The sequence below is a fragment of the Candoia aspera genome, chromosome 12, assembly GCF_035149785.1.
Source record: "Candoia aspera isolate rCanAsp1 chromosome 12, rCanAsp1.hap2, whole genome shotgun sequence".
Lineage (NCBI taxonomy): Eukaryota > Metazoa > Chordata > Lepidosauria > Squamata > Boidae > Candoia > Candoia aspera.
This window is the reverse complement of record NC_086164.1, coordinates 12,184,772-12,204,972: the sequence shown is the minus strand read 5'-3', so window position 1 is coordinate 12,204,972 and position 20,201 is coordinate 12,184,772. Positions and strand designations below refer to the sequence as shown.

Here is a 20,201-nt window from a genome sequence, read left to right as displayed (position 1 = left end):
ATTCATGAAGTTTTTCAGGCAACAGTACTGAAGTTGCTTGCAACTGTCACTTTCTGGGAAGTTTCTGGCATTCCATTTTAGCCTATAGCTTGGATAGTCTCTCATCCAAGCACGAACCTGCCCCAACCATAAGACCAGTCAAGATCAGAGAGGTACTGCCACCGATAAAGCTCATAATAATGTGAAAGGTCTTAGGAAAGAGCTCAGTGTAAACCAGTGTTTCTCAACCATTGCTGGCTGGGGAATTCTGGGAGTTGAAGTCCATACATCTTAAACCAGCCGAGGTTGCGAAACACTGGTGTAAACTCTGAAATAAGCCCACTGGTTTTCTACTCCCGGATCCCTTTTTCTTCACAGTATGCCTGAACCATGTGCTCTAGCACGGTGTTAGAATATTAAAAAAGCAAGTCAGCTGTCAAAAGGGTATTTTTATGAGGAGAAAGACTGATATCAATTCTCTGCAGTTCAGTACATTTATTTAAACAGATTAACTTTATTTTACAATAATGCATCAGAGCATTTTATTAAAACAGGAGGAAGCAGTTTACATAAAGGCATTCAAAATGATAGAAAATTAACCATTGCTATTAACATATTTTAAAACGTGCACAATTAATTCAATGCTGGCTTGTCCCTGCAAAGGTATGTGGTGGAGAAAGGGAGGAAAAGGGCCTTTCTGGCCATGGCAAACAAGGACAGCTGCAGCAGACCTACTCCGTGCAGCATACCAAGGAGAGCAAGCAGAGACCACCTCTGTCCAGCTGAAAACTATGATGAGATCATAACATACCAACCCTGGAGGAGATAAAAAATCATCTTCCTTTTTAAGATGTCAGTATATGTCCTCCAGAAGCCCTTTGCATTATGTGGGAATGCGTGGGGGGGACGTTTTTCACAAGTAGGTAATGGCAATTTTATGTTAGAAGTTAGTTTTCAGTACTTCACGCTCCTCCATAACCTTTTTCTTGAAAATCATTAACTTGGGATCCCAATTACCTTTCCGTTCGGATGCCTGCCTCTGTGCTTTTGAGTGAGGCATGGTGGCTCCACCATGCTCAAAAGGAAGAGGCAGTCACCAATCTTACACAGTGTGAGATCTTCTGGACTCACTGGAACAGCTTTAGACACGCCTCAGGAGATGAAGTCAGAGCTGAGTGCCATAGCGCAGTTTGAAAGAGCATTCCAAACTAGGCAAGAGGAAAATAATCCAAGACACAAAAATTACAGACAGTAGCAATGTTACAGCAATATTAATACCATACACTTACCAGTCACCCAAGTTGAAAAGCAGAACCCCTTCATTTGCCCAGCAAGAGGGCCACCAAGGAAGCTTCGAAGGACAAAGCCACAGCCTGTCATGAGTTTAAGGAAGGCACTGCAGGAAAAGCAATTCTAGTAAGAGCTGATCACATATCTGGGCTAGGCCTATGAATGAGAACTCATTGGCTCCAGTGGTCCCCACTCGCATATCCCCTAAGGTCTACGGGGCCTTCAGCTCCTCCAACCTGCTCCAGCAGCACTCAAGGACAGTAAAGTGCAAAGCATGATAATGCAGATATTTAGAACCTCCCATTGTCAATGCCTTCCTTTCCCTTCAGGAAGTTCTGCAGTTTCAGAGAAAACATCCTTCAGGTTCTGAAGGAGTATGCCCATGTCCTTACAAGGTGATAAGGCAGAAAGACTCAAGTGTCCTGGAAGGATGAAGAGTGTGAAAGTCCACATTTGATGAAATACATTCCTGTGCATATGTGCTTTCATGTGGTTGATTGGCTCAGACAGCTATTTCTATACACAACTTGGCCAAGAGAGGCCTCCGCAGGCAGCTGACACAATGATGTAAATGATGACCTGTGAAGAGAAAGTATTTAGGAACTTCCACCTCCACCCACAGCAGGAAGGCAGTCTACAGACCAGTGCTTGGACGTGCTACTGCACTGCAGCAAAAGCCACCTCAAGACTTTTCTTGTTCAAGATGGAAGTCCTTCCATAAAGGAGAAGATCTCCCATGGCCCAAAAACTCTTACAGACCAGCACAAAGATAAGAGGACAGATTTTCCTTTTATAGCCAGCAGAGCCCTTCCCCTTCATATCAGAAAACAACTTACAATCGATACTATGGCAATTATGATGGTGAGCTTGAGGTTCTTCATGCACATTGCTCGGGCCAGGTTCCTACTGGTTGTTTTGAAAGTGACAGACTAGGGGAGAAAAACACAGGACAGCAGTTAACACAGACTGTGCCCAACATTTCATCAGTCTGTTCAGAAGACAACGCCAGTTCCTCCCGATCAAAGAAATCTTAGTTGACTGTTATTTTAATTCATACTTTCAATACACCTTCTGGAATGCCCTTTTTTAAGCTTCTTGATAGTCTCCCATCCAAACATGCTAACATGTTTGACCTTCGCTTTGAGATCAAGCAGGAGAACCTCACTGCCCTCTGCTGGAGATTCTTGACTAGGCTTTGGTGACATTCAGAATACAGGTAGTCCTCACTTAACGACCTTAACTGGGTCCATCAACTCAGTCACTTAGCAAAGGCAGTTCCAGCAACCCCAGTTGCTGTCATTGAGCAAATCCCACACAGTTGTTAGGCAAGGACCCACCTGGATCCAAGCCATTCTTGGAAGAAGGTAAGGGACTGCCTCCACTTCAACTCCCACCCCCCAGCATCCAACTATCTCACCCCCATCTCCACCCTTCTGGCCGCCTGGCTTGGCCCACCACTGGACTGGGTGCCACTACTGGCCAAATCCTTCTTTTGTGTGCCAGCTAGATCCTTTCATGAAAAAAGGCCCTGGCTGGCACGCAAAAGGACACAGCTGGTAACGGCATGCGGTGCAGCACACACCTGCCTGCCACCTGCGGGTTCTGAAATATTTGGCTAGGTAAATAGAACTGTAACAAAGAAACATCTATTCTGTCTTACTGTCCCAAATACCAAGATTAGAAAGTACATTCTGAAGACATGTGCTTTTTGTTCTAAAAGCTAGCTGGTCTAAGAAAAGGCTTCTCCTGTATATACTTTCATTTCCTCTCCCACCCACCCCGCAGGCCTTCCCTTAAGACAAAGCCAACCGTAATGAATTCACCCAACCATCTTCAGAACTTACCGAATCCACAAGATTTTCCGTTTTGTCTATCAGCAATTCCAGCTTTTCTCCTCTTTGAGCCACGAGATCTTGGATAGAGAGAGCGCAATTATAAGAATTCCAATGGAAAAGCAACTCTTTCAGCAGCCTTTTCCCAGACGACAAAAACTGAATAACAGCATTGCACTATGTTTCTGGCCCAGGTATTTGGTCTAATTAAACTTGGAGCAATTCCCTTAATCAAGAATTTGGAGTATGAGACACCCTTTAGGTTCACAGAGGATCCAGCAGACTGGGAACCTAATATAACTCCCAGTTCAAGAGCAGAACAGAAATAGTGTAAATGGCTCTCATTTTGTTCCACCCAATCTTTTTGCCAAGCAAGTTGAAATGCAGCCCACAGACTTCCTGTCCCTTTCCTGCTCATACCCTTCCCACAAAATACTAGCCTTTCCCAAAACATATCTATATTGCTTGTACCTGCATCACCCTCAACAATCACTCTCACAAGCATAAGGGGTTCAGCACATCTTTGTCATCCATACCTATATTGCGGACCATGATCCCTTTGAGTTCATCCACCTGAGCCTGTGTCTCTGCCATCTGGTCAGGACCTTTGTTCTCTGAGTGGTATTTCTACATGACAGAAGAATGGAGATCTGAATGCCCCATAAAATTAAAGACATGAATAAACAGCAGAGACGGAACTTGGGAATGGCACTTGTAAAACAAGTGAGCTAAAAAAACCCTAACATACAATAATGCAATCTCATGATGCACTGACAAAAGCAAAGCACCCGGGACACAGGAAATAGAAACTCTGCTTTTTTGTGTGTGTTAGGTTGCATTTGCAACCACATTTGGAACCACCTCTTGGAACCACATTTTAAGAAAGCCAAATTACAGAACACGAAGAGACCCATCCAGGATAGTGGGAAGTCTGCAAACCATGCAATGGCTAGATGAGCCAAGTAAGTTTAGTAGCCTGGGAAAGATAGCATTAAGGAAAGTAGGATACAAGTCCTCAACAGCTAAAAAGCTATCTTGCAGAATATTGAGCAGAGTTGGAGAGAAGTGAATATGGTTAAACATTAAGAGAAATTACCTAAATGGAATACCTGTTCTGCAGTGGAACAGCCATATCTCAAGAAGTGGTGAGCTCTTCTTCACTTAAAGTATTTAAGCAAACTAAAACGATTCCTTTGGTTTATGGTTTATGACAGAATCAGCCTTGCATGTTTCAAGGCAGGACACAAGAATCACATTTAAATGAGCAGATACATTTTCTTATCAGCAATTTTTAAAAGAGGCAATGCTAATGCAACCTCAAAAATAATCCTCTTGCGTTTAAAGAAAACCGATCACCCAGTTTTAATTCAAAGTAGTCTGTCATCAGAAGATTAGATGGTCTACATCTAACTCCAGAAGGGGCAAGTGTAGTTCCATTTCCCAAAATGAAGGATCTTCAGAACGACAGCACCGAATCTCACCAGTTGTGCTGCCAAAACACTGGAAAACTCGCTGTTCATGGCGTATGGCAGGGCTGTCTGTGCTCGAGAACCATAGGTGGTCTGAAACCTCTTCTTGATTTCATTCAGGAATGTGAAAGCTCTGGAACGCTCAAAGTTCTGGAGGGAGAACAAAATAGGCAAGTCTTACCAGTAGAACAGCTTGGTCTACTATTTCCAGCAGAAAGGTATAGTGAATCACTAAAAAGGGCACAAATAGTCCCAAGTAGTATATCTAAGCAGGAAGCACCAATGAAGCCATTGCCATCATAACCTGTCAGTGCCCAAACTGACTAACCGCTCTTAAAAATACAGTGGTAGATTTTAGAATGATCCAACTAACAGTTCTTAGCAATCTTCTTCCCAGATCTGATCCAAATATTTTAATCTGAAGGTTATCCTTAAAAGCAAATTTCCATGGTAGAAGCTTTTGCTCACATCAAGTTCCACACAACTAGGGACCTCTTTGGGTATTCAAGTAAAAAAATAGGAGGAATCTAGTTTCCGTGACAGGATAACTTCCAAGGTTATCACAGCATGAAACATGCTTACAACAATGAAAGGGAGCAAGAGCAAATCCTTTCAGTGCAACAATATCCCAAGGGCATACCACTGTATTTGCCCATTTCCAGCAACCACCTTAGAGAGTGCAAATTTCACTGAAGGCCCCATCACAGCTTTCTCCCATGTACTTACATCATCTGTGATGCAGAGATATATAATCCGGTCCTGACAGATATAGTGGAACAGATAACTGAGGGGAAAAGAAGACACCAGATACAAGATTCTTGAGAAGCTCTAGCTAAGCAGAAATTCTGACCTAGTGGCATGCAGGACAGAATATTCCACACTACGTGACATTTAAAGCACTCATCTTGTTCAGTTCATGCATAAACAATTCTGCTAGCAATCACATTCCAATTTCTCAAGATACTGAACTCTCCTTTGAGTTGGGATCAACTTATGACGACTTCATGGATACTTCCATCTTGTTTTCTTGGCAGCACTGTGGAAGTGGTTTGCCCCTGCCTTTTTTTTAGCCCCCTCTCCCTTTCCCAGGTTAATCTACAGTACTAAAGAGGAGGGAGCTGTCCTAACAGCCAGGAAACACACTGAGACAAGGAACTGGTCTCTAATATTTATTGCTAGTACTTAACAGGAATCCTAACAAACTGAAGAAGCGTGGGAAAACCCAGACATATAAACCCCAAAGGTTAAGGCGGTCCCGATCTGTGTCTCTTTGAATGGCTGACCAATTCCTCAGTGCTACGCATGCGCTTGACAGTCTGGGTGGGAGCCCCCTGCTCGCCATCCTTACTCAGGACAGGAGCTAACCAATAATTTAAGAGATGAAGGAAATATGCAATTATTATCTGTTTTTTAAAAAGCTAGGCCTGTTTGGTCTAAATAAAAAATAGACACACATGCCAAGTATCACAAAATGATATAGTGATTCTAGTTGAAGAACGGATTCATGCTGGCAGGGCTATTGCTAGCATTTTCACTTTCTGCAAAGCTTTAGAAAAGTGTGCTACCGTGCTTATCTTTCATAAAACTCAGAGCCTCCACTGATATCTATCAACTACACACTGTTTAGGCTTAGTCATACTATATTGCATCATGCTACCCAGATGTCGACTGGCCCCAATCAGCACACCAGTAGCATGCAAACCAGCAACCCGTGTGGAAGTGCCCATATCAACTGCAGACATCTACACTCCTAGGAAAAACTTGCAGAGAGCATGGATTCTTTCACTGGGCAGCTAAATCCTACAAATGCAAGCTGTTGGCCAGAAACTAATTCCCTATCCTATTGACTTATGGAAGAAGGGCAACTCATCGCATGTACAGCCCTCCACTGTTACTTCCTTCTGTAAACCCCAAAGTAGTTCCTGAGTGGGTGGGACAAAAATATTTAGCCCATTTGTTGGAAGGGAGAGTTAATGAGAAATTTGCATTACTTAAACACTGAAAAAAAGCTTCACCTCTTTAAAAGCAAAACAAAAAAATGGTTCAGTTTTCCCATTTGGGCACTTCAAGTAACAAAATGGATTCATTAAGAGATCTATTGCCCCTCACAATTTTGTCCCATTCCAAAGAAGACAGGACATCATTTTTGGGTCCAAAAATTACAAAAGGAACTGCAGGCCTCATGTCTACCAATATGCAAGTCCAAAATTCAAGCTGAGAATACTTGTTCTCTGAAAATTATTTCCAAGCCCTTTTCCTCAGGCAGTATTCCCACCAGCTAGACTTGCAGCTGTATATTGATGAAGGCAGGCCTGGTTAAACTTTGCTCCAGCTGAAGAGAAGAAACTGAGTACTGGCATGAAGTATTCCAAGTTTCTTTGCACATCAGCTGAAACTGGCACACCAACCCTTTTGATTACTATTCTCTTCCCCAGCCCAACAGTAAAATGGCTCTTCTCATTTCATTTCATTATCTACATCAGATTCACTTCCACCAAACTTTTTCGCCTTTCCTCCCCAGAAAATACTCACTTTCCATGTGAGTAGGTGAGCTTGTTGTTTTCGGAAGGTATCTTGGCCAGAATCTGCTCCGTGACCTCCAGGAAATTCCCTCCACACCATGCATGCTTGGCCAGAATGGTGGAACCCCTGGCTACGACGGCAAACAGGATCGCCATAGCTGCAGGCTGGCTGCAGGGACAAGAGAAACAGAATGAAAATGTTTCTCCTCAGGTCAAAGCACAGCCAGCACAACACAACACAGTCTGTGCCCGCATCGTGTATACAGTTTGAAAAACAAAAACAACCCTATGTAGAAATTCTATGAGAAGTCAGTTTCCCCCTTTTCAAATGCCATGTCCTGTCTAACTATAATCAACAGGCACATTTTAGATAAGCCTGTATCTTACCAGTGACTTGCAACTTCCTGTCACCTAAAATCTGCACAAAATTCTGTGCGCCCCCCAAAAATGCACATACACAGATTAACAGGTCTTACAGGACACAGAAGTAGGGAAACCAAATAGGAAGAACATTGCTAGAATAAGTGGGGAGAAGAGGATAATTAAACTAGCAGCCACTTCCACTAAAGTGTGGGGATCAAGGTATTGGGCAATGTTCTACCAAAATGCAATCCATTCTGTCTGCTTTGGTTAAGTGCCATGTCAGTGGTAGTGACAGTGACATCTGAGTAATGAACATCCAAGTTCTCTGCAGATCAGATCAGACAGTTATTTCAAGTAATCTAAGAGTGATCACCATATTGCTTTAAAAGACAATTTAGACTTATTAACTGTGTAGCCCTAGGCCATTACATGAGGTTTACAAGATGCAAAATCCCCTAGTCAGTCTTCACTGAGTTAATACAGAGTATTGTTCATGTTAAGGGAAGGAATCCCCTTCAAAACTGACTTCCATGTCCCCTCAAGTACTGGCTCTTCAACTTTATGGCTGTGATGACTAAAGAAGCTACACATTGTGAGATCTGGATAACATAATCTAGTAACAGTAGTTATCTTTGTCCTTAAGAGGGCAAACAAGGTGTTCAGGGCCTTGGGGATGTTTCCCTGGACAGATGAATATGAGACATAGTCAAGAAAACAATAAGGCAGATGCTCACTCTGGGAACGGCAATATGTACAGGACCCCTAGTAGGACTTGATGGTACCTCCCATCATTGTTTAAAATCTTAGGACTATATGCATGAAGTTATACTACCCAGGAAAGTGGCTCTCCCATGGTCTGTTTTCAGCCTACCCTACCATGAAATAAATCCAGAGTTTCTAATGACTTATCAGATCTAAAATCATGCAAAAAGAAATCTAATCTCTCAACTCCACAGAGTAATTCAATGCAGGTATATCCATGGATGGGAGAGAATATTACTGGAATAAGTCATAGAATGTAGATGTCCAGATCTTCAACACTTCAAAATTTTGGTTAACCAGAGATTTACCATCACTCAGTTAAACATGTTTATAATAATTAATCAATTATTATATTTAATTTGAGCTCATGAATGGCCAAATCTGATTCTGCTACAGAATAAGACATTACAATAGAAGAAATACAGGTTTGGAGCGCAGTGAAAGTGTAAGCTGCACCACTATTCTTCATTTGGGTTCAGCTTCTGCTGCTGCTACAGAAATGCTGCCCACTGTCAGTTTCCATTTCACTTTCCAGTTACTTTCTAAAAGATAATGGCATTACACCATGTTCAGGAACCCCACTATCAGCTCTAAAATGTATTGTCCAAAAGGCTGGCCTATTCTGGCTTCCCAATGTGTTAGGCAAGAGCCCCATTTGCTCAATGGAACTGGTCTTTAACAGTACTTCACATATTTGAAGTTGTTGCCTTCACACTGTAAACGTTTAATGAAGCTGTGTTCCATTTATGTTCTGCTCTTTGTATAAATCTCCGGAATAAAGTTAGAAGACCATCAGTGTAATCCTAGCTACCTGCTGTTCAATGTGACGAAGCCAAAAAGCTTTCCCTACTTTGCTCAAACATTTTTGTGCCTTCCTTATATTGTTAGTTTTATTCATTTTCATTTTATACCCAACATGAGGACTAAAGTTCTTTCCAGACAATGTTCTTATCCAAATAGGCACCAATCACTCCTTGAACATGGCCATGACATTTTATCAAAGAAGCAGTATTATTGTTCCAAGAATCTTGCACATTTTTCTAAATAAATCCCAACAGACTCTTCCAAAGGAAATGCAAAGATTTCCCCAATTCTTTCTCTGTGATCTGTGTGTCCCCATAAATATAGTGAGAACCCTGACCTCACTAATATTACCAACTGACATCTCTCTTACATCAGCTCAAAGCTGCAAGATACTGCAAACGCTGCCCTTCTTCCCTTAAGGATGTGCTTTGGTTCCTGAAAATAACAAACCCATTTTTTCTATGAAGCCTTCAGTGCCACCACTTAAATCATATCGTTGCTAAAACTGAGCCTGAATAGATCTAACTAGCCTGAAGAAATAATCTTCCCTCCCTCCCCCATGCCAGATTTTGACTACAAGACCTTTTGCACAGAAACCAGCTTTCTCACTTTCTGCAGAATGCTATAACTGACCCACCCCCCAAAAGACTTGTAAGACATTGTGTACATTTTAAGCAATCACTTTACATCAACTTTCCTCAATCTGACACATTTCAGCTTTATTTATTTACTAGATAACCCGCAACCCATTGGGTCATCGTTTCAGAGCTATTTCCTTAACAGATTCCTCTATGCCTAACAGTGGCAGAGTTTCTAAAGTACTGCCTTCACTGGAAAAGTTCTTAAAAATTCAGGGAGATATTCAGAGCAGTATCTGCCTTGAAAATAGCCCATGTCATTCATACTGAACTGTATAGCACAGTCAAACATCAGGAGCTGACCACAGGAAATGCTTTATGACATTTTGTATTACGTCATAAAATGTTTTATGATCATTTTTATGTCATAAAACGTTTTATAAAATTTGCCAAATTTCAATTCCAGGGGAGTCACAGGTCCTGGATTTTGGACACATTGTGTAGGTTAGCCCATTTGAGATAACTTGGTTCAAAAATTGTTGGTCTATGATACATCATTTTGCCCAGTTAAAGGTTACAAACAAACAGACACAAGAGTTTTAGCAAGGTATGGATACGATTATCATTGCCCAGCTTATACAGCATAACCTTGGGTGACTCACAAGCAATAATAAAACACTAAAAAAAAATAACAAACGTCAAAGCCAACAAAGAACCTCCCAGATTCCACAAAAACAACACATTCCCACACATCTGGGACAAAGCTTCCCTGGGCTCCAGCCTGACATTACTCCAAGGCTTATGGGAAATGCTAGGAGGGAAGGAGCCTACTGGATCTTGGGGATGTTCCTAAGGGCACAGGCCACCTCTGTGAAGGCAGGCTGCCTAGGTCCTGCTAGGCAGCAACATTTAAGCCTGGAGTTTAACTGGGACTACAACTCCCAGCATTCCCAAGCAGCTAGGAGTTTTATTTTTGACCCAGTGAGAGTATCTCACAAAAACGGCTGTGAGGATAAAACTGGAGGAAGGTCCATTACAGTGAGGACCAGAAATATTGGAACAAGGATAACTGTTTTGGCATTTGGCCTCTGTACACCACCACACTGAAGTTGAAAGGAAACATACCAACAATGGGTGTATGTGTATGCCACTGGTTGTACTTCCTGAATGGTTAGTGTCCCACTTTTGTCAAACCCCTTGAATGACAGCTAAAAGTCCTGACTTCACTCCCATCTGGGTGTGTTTCCTTTCAACTTCAGTGTGGTGGTGTACAGAGGCCAAATGCCGAACAGTTATCCTTGTTCCAATATTTCTGGTCCTGACTGTATGTAAGTTACCTGAACTCCTGGAGAAAAGGTATAAATAAATCCAAAGATTCATTAGATGGCAAGGTCATACAGTAAGGTGGTGACCTGTCCAACTGGAGGCCAGACAACTGTCTGTCGGGATGCTTTCATACCTCACTGAAAAACTTTAAATAGCATTCAGTTCCAGCAATATTCCAAGCTATCCCACCCCTAAGACTTCTTTCCAGGGTTACATCCAAAGACCCTTCCACTCCTGAATGGAAGACCCCGTTATTCATTTCCTCCCCGAAGGAGACCCTGAGGACCGAGCTGTGCTGCCTGACACCTCTCTCAGGCTGAGAGGTAGAAGGGAGCAAGAAACCTAACATCCTGTGCATCTTTTTGATTACAAGATAAGAGACCTGATGCAGAGATTATTTACTTATTTATATTGTATGCCACCTGACACTCCATGACTCTGGGCAGCTCACAGCAATGAAATCACTATACAATCAATGGAGGGGGAGGGGGAGGGGGAGGGGGAGAGTTTAAAGATGGACAAACTGGATGGAAACCAAACAAGGGGTCTCCCTTCCCAAAGGCCTGAGTGAAGAGCCAAGATTCCCATTGCTTTCTTCTGGGATCCTATTTATTATTACAACCATTTATTCAATTTGCAAGGTGCCTAATCTGCCATGACTTTCCAGTCTGGCTTATGGTGGTGGGATATCCTAGAGGCCTCTTATCCCATTACTAACCAGGATTGATGCTGAACAAACAAGGACTAAAGCACCTTCTGGAGGGCCAGTTGGACCTGAGAGGTGAAGAGAGCCAGGCTGCGTTTGTGCAGCACACAAACAGGCCAACCACACCCAGAGAGCCAGCGAAGGTGCTGGCCAAGAAACCAGGAGCCTCCCTTGGGCATGAAAGCTGGTTGGGTGACTTGGGGCCAGTCACTCTCTCTGCCCACCTCACAAGGCGGCTGTTGTGGAGGAAATGGGAGGCAGGAGTATTAGGGGTGCTCGCCACCTAGAGATGTATGTAAATATACATAGATAGAATAAAAATATATTATTATTATTAATAATAATAATAATAATAATAATACAAAACCAGGCCAGCCACCAGCCCACTGTGCAAATCCAGCCTGTGCCATTCACCGACGGTGTGCCCCACAGGTCAAGGCCAGAGCACCGGCTGAAAGGACGAAGCCACAGGCCCAACTAGGGGAAGGGGCTGGCCTCGGCGGACCCGGGTTCAAGCCCCACCTCGGCCAGAGAAGCACACGGGGTCATTTGGGGCCGGCGGCCCTCTCTCAGGCCGTCCTACCGCCCAGGGGAGTTGCTGCGGGTCCGCGGCGGGAGCTTCGGAGGCAAAGCGGTGTATAAGTGCCGGGGGGGGGGGCGGGCAGGGCTTCCCCAGCGTTGCCACAGCGACAGGGCGTTGACCAGGCTCCCCTCATGGCCCCGACCGCTGCCACCTCGTCCAGGGGCGGCAGACGGGCCTAAAATCGGCAGAGGGGCGCGGGCCCGCCGGCTGCCCCACCTCCGCCTCGGCTCTGGGCAGGCGCAGGCACGGAAGGCCGCGCCCGTCCCCTACCTTGCTGGGCGCCCGCCCGGAGCCCCGTTTCGCTCCCCGTTTTCAGTCGCGTCGTTCGCAGAAGAAACCAAGGCCACGTGAGCTTCCGCCGCGGACCTCCAAGACTTCTGGGAAACAGAGTCCGTCCGCAAGAAGTAGCCCAAGCGAAGAGCCACGCCGGACTGCGCTGCTGCTGGGAAGTGTAGTCTTTCGCGCGGAGAGCGGCGGAAGTAACCACCGATTGGACAATTGGGAGACAGTGAGGGGGCTGCGCCTTGTATGTTTTTAACCTCTTCAGGGCCGAGGCTCTTCCCGGGCGCTTCTTGTACCATCCTCCGTTTGAAAGCAAGAGGGGGGGCGGGTTCCCGAATGGGCAACTACGACTCCCGGCATCCCCTGCGCCTCAGCGCATGCGGGAAAGATGGGGGACGAGGAAGAGAAGCAGCAGCCGCGCGTGCTGCAGATGGTAAGACCGGGTGAAGGGAGGCGGGCACCATTCGTCTTAAAAGCTGGCTAGCAGGCCGAAATCCAACAGGTGAAGCCTTTTCCTCGGCATTTAGCCTAATCATCATCATCATCAGCAGCAGCAGCAGCAGCAGCAGCAGCAGCAGCAGCAGCGGGAATCACTGCAGAATATGAATTGCAGCCCAGAATAACATCTTTGTCTCATTTTTTCTGGCTGATCACTCTTCCAGTTCACTCGGTGCAACTTTTTCATGGAAAAAAGAGGGCCTTCCTCTTCTTCTGTGCAGGAGTCCAAACTAAGGTGTCCCTGACAGATGGCTGAGCAGCTTCTGATGAACTCAGTTTACCAAGGGGAATCCAGCACCTTTCCTCTGAGATTACCTTAACCCATTGTTGAAATCTGTAAGCATAGTAAAGTATTTTTACAGCAGGCACATCTGTGCAATATCAGTACATTTTGTATTGATGTCCCCTCCAATGTATCTTCTGCCTCCTTCCCAGGAACTCAGAATGTCATCAATTTTGCTTTCCATGGTTGTTTTTTTTTTTTTTTGCCTCTCATGAGTTAGATTAATCTGGATTAAATCCAGCCTGGAGTGTGTGTTGCAGGCCTCCAGTTTGCTTCAGCTCCATGGTGGGTAAAGAAAAAGAAGCTTTTCTGATATTTCTCCCAGCCTGGAAATGCAGCTGGTGGTCAGAACAAGGACGCAGCGCTGTTGCCATCTGTTCATTTTCTATGTTAATGGGGAGAGGCTTCATATGAACATTAATACGTTCAAGCCTTCAAGCCAAAGGATATTCCAATAGCTGGGGAATGGATGAATAGGGAGAATAAGTAGCAGAAAGGGATGGTCTTGCACCATCTAACACAGGTGTACTCCTCCCAAGACACTTTTGTCAAAGAGATAAAAAAGATACCCCACCCTTATCTTCCAGCTTCTGATGACATTTTATTTCTGTCCTCCTGTCTGTAGGTACAAGCTGAGGGATCAGATAAGAGCTGTGTCACATTTGTGCTCCACAATGAGGACCATACCCTTGGCAACTCTCTGCGATACATGATCATGAAAAAGTAAGTAAAGGCTTCTGTTGCAAGATGGAATCAGCACCAGGGCTTCTTAATAGGACAGGGAAGTATTTCTGCTTCGAAGACAAAAAAAAGCAGCTTCAGAGCATACAGGGGCACTCCTGTAATACCTCTTTACAACTCCTTAAAGCAGCTGGGTCTTTTCGTGGGATTATGCACAACCATAGTGAAATCACAGGAAAATCACTATTTTGTTTAAGGAGTTGCACACAAATACTATCTGGGCATGCTTTCAAAGCACCTTTTAGCCTCAAATCCAAAGCACTGCAACACCCCTATCTCATAAGTTAGTTATTGCTATTTGGAGACAGTGATATAGTTCACACTTCACAGTAAACTGTGGTTTGCTTAACTGTGATTTGTTAAATAAGTAGATGGGTTTTTACAGTGCACCAAATCACATGATGTCTTTGTATAATGGGTGTACAGTGAGATACGCAACCATGCGTTTATATGAATCTGAACATCTTAATAAACAGTATTTGACGAAGTAGATGATTTTTGACTGGCTCTTATAACTTAACTTAAACATTGATAGGTTGGAGATGGGTGCTTAGCACTTCTACTTCTGAAGAAGAAACTGACATTGGCCAAAACAGCTTTTGTCAATTTTACAGCCCCAGCTTAAATGCTGGCTGGGGTTATGATTTCACAATGGATTGGTATTTTCTTCTGTCACTTCAGGCATCACAAAAAAGCACAGTCAAAGAAAATTTGGCAGTATATCTGAATGGAAGTGAGTTCTAGGCCTGCCTTGGGCACAAAGCCAGCTAGGTGACCTTGGGCCAGTCACTCCCTCTCAGCCCTAGGAAGGAGGCAATGGCAAACCACTTCTGAAAACTTTGCCAAGAAAACTGCAGGGACTTGTCCAGGCAGTCTTGGAGAATTGGATATGATTGAATGGATTTTTTAAAAAAAATCTGTTTGAGTATTGAGTGCAGAGCCTAGCTTTTCCTATAATTTTCAGGGCAACAGTCACATACAGAATGTCCTCTGATTTTTTTTTATCTATCTATCTATCTATCTATCTATCTATCTATCTATCTATCTATCTATCTATCTATCTATCTATCAAATTTATCACTGCCCATCTCCCAAAATTTTCCTCTCTCCCTCTCCTATGATACACTCTTTGTTTTCCCATAGCCCTGAAGTTGAGTTTTGTGGTTACAGCATCACTCATCCCTCTGAAAGCAAAATCAACTTCCGCATCCAGACCAAAGGTAAGAGCACACAGCTCCGCTTCCTGAAGGGCCATCTGAATTGGCTTGCTGGCTTCTTCCATTCATGAGTAACCTCGTGCCAGCCTTTCCTGCTCATGACTACACTGCCCTGGAGGAGTTTGCCTTTCCAGAATGATTTCATGTCACCATCCACTTTAGGGTAAGGAGGGAGAGATTCTGCACTAATTTGCCATTAAACCACAGAGCAAGGATTGTGCGCGTAAAAGATCTGTGCAGAAAATACAGCTTCTGGGCCCTATAAAACTTACCTTCGTTGGCCTCCCAGATTGCAATATTTCAAACATTTCCACTTTTTTTGTTTGTTTCTGCAGAGGGGAGGTTAAGAGGCAAAGTGGTTGTCTTAAATCTTGCAGAAGCTTAAGACACTTGAGACACTCTTCCCTTCTTAAAACCCTTGAATGTCCTCCTCCCAAATTCGATCCTTTTCTCACCCAGTGTAGCCTTTGACATGCCATATGAACTCTGGCATGATTCTCAAGCCAAGAGAAGTTTTGCATCATGACCTAGAGCAGGGTTTCTCAACCAGGGTTCCTTGGCACCCTCGGGTTCCGCGAGAGGTCACTAGGGGTTCCCTGGGAGGTCACAATTTATTTCAAAAATTATTTCAAATTCAGGCAACTTCACATTAAAGAGGAGAGTTTCATTCTTTATTTTTAGTTTAAGAACACTGTTAGTGCATATAGACAGGCCTACCCATGAAACAAATATCATAATTTTGTAACTTCTGTCCTATGTCGATGAAGATTCTCAGTCATCCAGGTGGAATTGTCTGTAGGTTGAGTCATGGCAACTGGATTTCTTTCTTTTTGGTTGAAATGTTTTGCTGCTTGTCCAAGCAGCTTCTTCAGTTGAAGCAGCTTCTGTCCTATCTTTGAGCCTGAATGTTCAGGGGTTCCTCAAGGCCTGAAAAATATTTCAAGGGTTCCTCCAGGGTCAGAAGGTTGAGAAAGGCTGACCTAGAATATAAGATATTGGCTAATTGGAAGTTCCCAGTTAAAATCCTGCTGCTACTATGAACTTATCTAATGGTCTTGAGCAAGTCACTCTCTCCAAACTCTGAGATCATTCCCATCTCTACCTACTTTAAGGGAGAATAATGTTAAGTACAGAGGTTGCTCTAAGAAATGTAGCTGAATAGTGTATATGAAATAGTTTGAATCTTCAGACGCTACACAGATATTAAGTATGCAGCCTGCTTTGGATAACATGGTTGTTTGCCTTCGATGACCAAGAATTGCATGGAAGGGCATATGCAGAATATATACACAGCAGTAACTGCAGGTGAGGTCAAAAAGGTCAGATCATAGTCAAGGCCCCGCCCCTTGCATGACACAAGCACAAAGGGGCAGGCCTTTGTTTGTACTGCCATGGCTGCCATCTTGACTTTTCTGACTCCTCTTCTGCAGACTGCATACAGGCAAGGAAATCCGCTGGTGGGAGATGCAGAGGGCTTAGCTCCTTTTCTGGTCTTCCATGTTAATGGCAGAAGGAAGTTAGGAAAAATGCAGCATAATTATTACTGGTCACATTACTAATTTACAAAGGGAAATACGTGAATCGGAGGATAAATGATTTTTTATCTTATTAGGGCCCCAGAGGATTATATGGCTTTTAGCATTTCATGATTTTGACCATCTTATTGATGTGAGCTACCCAGACTCTGGTGAGGTGAGCAGTGTACAAATAATGCACAATAAATCAAATTGATCTATTCGCTGATCACACAGGGGGCCTACCTGCTGTGGAGGCATTCCAGAAGGGACTGGAGGAGCTGATGGGCATCTGCCAGCACGTACTTAGCACGTTCGAGGTGAGCCAGAGCAGCTTGACCAGCAGAGCGATATGTAACATGTTAGGGAAAGGAAATGTGGAAAGCTGCAGACGAAACTAAGACGTTTTTGAAGTTTTGAAGCTGAATGGAGCAGGGAGTAAGAAATCTGACACAGAACACCTTGAAACCCCCAAACTGTTATTTGTTTATTTGTTGTTATTTGTTGTTATTAACTTGTGGTTTATGGTTTTGATGATTAGGCAGGATAGCTTATAGAATGAAGAGAGTCAGGATGCAGCTTGAGAGAGAGAAGTTAGAATATAATTATACTTATAACTGCTGTGAAGAATATCAGAAGCGACTTCTTTATGCCTTTGTATCTTTCTTTATATCTTCCTCCTTTTTCTCTCTGCTTTCTTCTGTTTTCTTTTCTTACTGCACATTTAGCTTTCTTTGTTATTTCTCTCTTTTTTGTTTTCTCCATGCTAATTTAGTTCCTATGAGTTATTATTATTGTTCTTAACATTTAAAAAAAAATTAAAAAAGAAAGAAAAGCCCAAGCCGTTCATTGGACAGCAATGTCCAGGGTATGCTGTCAAAGTCAGCAAGATGGTGCATCATGATATAAACAGGCATGGACACAAATGTTCAAAAAGGCTGGGCTTGCATTGCCATGTTCCATCCACCTTCTTGCTGACTCGTCACCCTCCCTGCAGATTCTACTCCCACTGGATACCATGAAAGGGCACTGCTCCTTTGATCTAAACAAGGACCTTCAAGGGGTGGCTGTCATATCTAAACCAGTACAGGGAGTGAGACCCTGTTTCCAGCAGTTGGTCTTCAAATCTTATTAATCCCAGACACCTGCAGTGCTATATTTCTGGCAGACCCAAGGTTGTGGAAGACAGCTGTACAGGTAGTCCTCAACTTAAAACCACAGTTGGGACTGGGATTTCCATCATAAGTTGTTGGGGTCATAAACTGAGTCACTACATGACCGGACCTGTCTTACAACCATTTTTATGGTGCCGTTAAGCGAATCACCATGGTCATTAAGTGAATCCAGCTTCCCCAATGGGCATTTTTTGCCGGAAAATGGCAAAAAAGTCGCAAAATGTGATCACATGACCGCAGGACACAACAACCAGTCGTAAATGCGAGCCGGTTGCCAAGTGTCCAAAATGCAATCGTGTGACTTCAGGGGGTGGTGTAATGTTTTGCAATGCTTGGAAGTGCTTTACAGGCTGCAAAGCACCCAGTCCAAGGCCGTCGTAACTTCGGACCATCGTTAAATGGACGGTTGTAAGTTGGGAACTGCCTGTATTTCTTGGAACAGGGTTTTGATCTGGAATAGGGAACTGTGTTGAAAGGTGATCGGAATGATTAAGGGGCTGCTGTAGAATCACAGCGCAAGCCCCGTCCCTTCTTCCATGCATCACAATGTTGCACGCAGGTACAAAAGGGGCGGGGCTTGGAGTGCGATGCTGCTTTGGTCGTTGTGATGAGAGCAGCAAACTCCTGCCAGATGCCCCTGGGAAGAGCGCTGATCCCATGCGGAGGAGGAGATCTTAATACAGCAATTATTTGTGGCCACTTTCAGGCTGGGTCGGTGTAGCAGCAGAAATCCGTTAATAAAGGGACTGGTCTAGCTGACTTTCGATGTACTGCCTGTCTCCGATTCTGCGACCTGAAAGGTCACCCACTTCGTTTACTTTTTATCGTAGGCAAGTGTAGAAGAATACAAGACCAAGAGCGATGTGACTGTGGGATAGCATGGCAACGCCAGCATCACGGATAAACCTGCACACTTAGCAGCGGGTTTGGGGACTATGACTGATTCCTGGAGCCTTTTCTAATGCCTGCAGATGGAATCCTCCTCCTCCTTTTAGGTTTTAGCACGTCCATCGCCAGGGAGTGGCGAAAGTCCTGTCTCGTCACTGCAAGCCGTTTATTAATGCTGGTAACCTCCCAAGGCCTCGGGCTTGTGACTGGCACGAAGTGTATATTTTCATTTGGCTGTTAAAGTGCATTTGAAATTTCTTTTTAAAGCTGTCGGAATAGCTGAATACGGTGTTCTCCCCAAAGCATTGAGGGCTGAGGCGTGCGATGGTTTTACCTGGTCCCAATGTTAATAAAAAGGTACCTGAACAACATACGATGGGGGGAGGCTAGAGTTCTCTGTCCTTTGTGACCTAGCTTCTGACAGTGGGGGCCTCAGAGGTCAGGGGGATGGCGGACAGGCCACACCTGAAACCCTGTGTCCTGTTTGGCTGCCACAATACAAGAAGGATGCTGAGGAACTGGGGAGAGTGTGGAGGAGAGCAAAAAAGTGTAAGGGGCAATCCTATGAAAAACAGTTCAAAAACCTGGATTTTTTTTTAATCGTATGGCATAGCAGTTTGGTGTTCATGCTGCTTTTTTTTTCTTGCTGGGAAATCCTTGTGAGGTCCAGCGGCCAGATGTGTAGACTATTTAGCCGTGACAAGTCACGTTGCCCGGGTTGCACCACGAGGAGGCTGGTCTGCGTTGCACCGAGTTGGGCTGAGAGGGAGTGACTGGCCCAAGGTCACCCAGCTGGCTTTGTGCCTAAGGCGGGACTAGAACTCTCCTACCATGCCTGATTGGCTCTTGGGCTGAGAGAGTGGCTAACCCAAGGTCACCCAGCCGGTTTTCATGCCTAAGGCGGGACTAGAACTCTCCTACCATGCCTGATTGGCTCTTGGGCTGAGAGAGAGTGGCTGACCCAAGGTCACCCAGCCGGTTTTCATGCCTAAGGCGGGACTAGAACTCTCATACCACGTCTGATTGGCTCTTGGGCTGAGAGAGAGTGGCTGACCCAAGGTCACCCAGCCGGTTTTCATGCCTAAGGCGGGACTAGAACTCTCCTACCATGCCTGATTGGCTCTTGGGCTGAGAGAGAGTGGCTGACCCAAGGTCACCCAGCCGGTTTTCATGCCTAAGGCGGGACTAGAACTCTCATACCACGTCTGATTGGCTCTTGGGCTGAGAGAGAGTGGCTGACCCAAGGTCACCCAGCCGGTTTTCATGCCTAAGGCGGGACTAGAACTCTCCTACCATGCCTGATTGGCTCTTGGGCTGAAAGGGAGGGACCGGCCCAAGGACACCCAGCCAGCTTTCATGCCTAAGGCAGGACTAGAACTCACAGACTCC

The 20,201-nt window shown here is 44.5% G+C and overlaps 2 protein-coding genes across 3 annotated transcripts; one reads left to right on the top strand and one right to left on the bottom strand.

The window, feature by feature from the left end:
- Positions 1 to 454: 454 nt before the first annotated feature.
- On the bottom strand, positions 455 to 12,589 carry VAMP7 (vesicle associated membrane protein 7). The gene is made up of 8 exons (XM_063313822.1): positions 12,485 to 12,589; positions 7,103 to 7,261; positions 5,297 to 5,354; positions 4,583 to 4,720; positions 3,638 to 3,728; positions 3,114 to 3,181; positions 2,106 to 2,198; positions 455 to 1,848 (listed from the first exon to the last, which is right to left on the bottom strand). The coding sequence occupies exons 2-8, from the start codon at positions 7,246 to 7,248 to the stop codon at positions 1,786 to 1,788; spliced, it is 657 nt and encodes a 218-aa protein (XP_063169892.1). The 5' UTR covers positions 7,249 to 7,261; positions 12,485 to 12,589; the 3' UTR covers positions 455 to 1,785.
- A 44-nt stretch (positions 12,590 to 12,633) lies between these two features.
- On the top strand, positions 12,634 to 19,183 carry LOC134504555 (DNA-directed RNA polymerases I and III subunit RPAC2-like). Of its 2 annotated transcripts, none has more exons than XM_063313824.1 (5): positions 12,634 to 12,722; positions 13,903 to 14,000; positions 15,162 to 15,238; positions 16,987 to 17,069; positions 18,755 to 19,183. In XM_063313824.1, exons 2-5 carry the CDS (start codon positions 13,987 to 13,989, stop codon positions 18,800 to 18,802), a joined length of 222 nt encoding a protein of 73 aa, XP_063169894.1. In that variant the 5' UTR covers positions 12,634 to 12,722; positions 13,903 to 13,986; the 3' UTR covers positions 18,803 to 19,183. The 2 variants fall into 2 exon arrangements, with proteins under 2 accessions (XP_063169894.1, XP_063169893.1); XM_063313823.1 differs by lacking the exon at positions 12,634 to 12,722 and adding an exon at positions 12,802 to 12,929.
- The last annotated feature ends 1,018 nt before the right edge of the window (positions 19,184 to 20,201 follow it).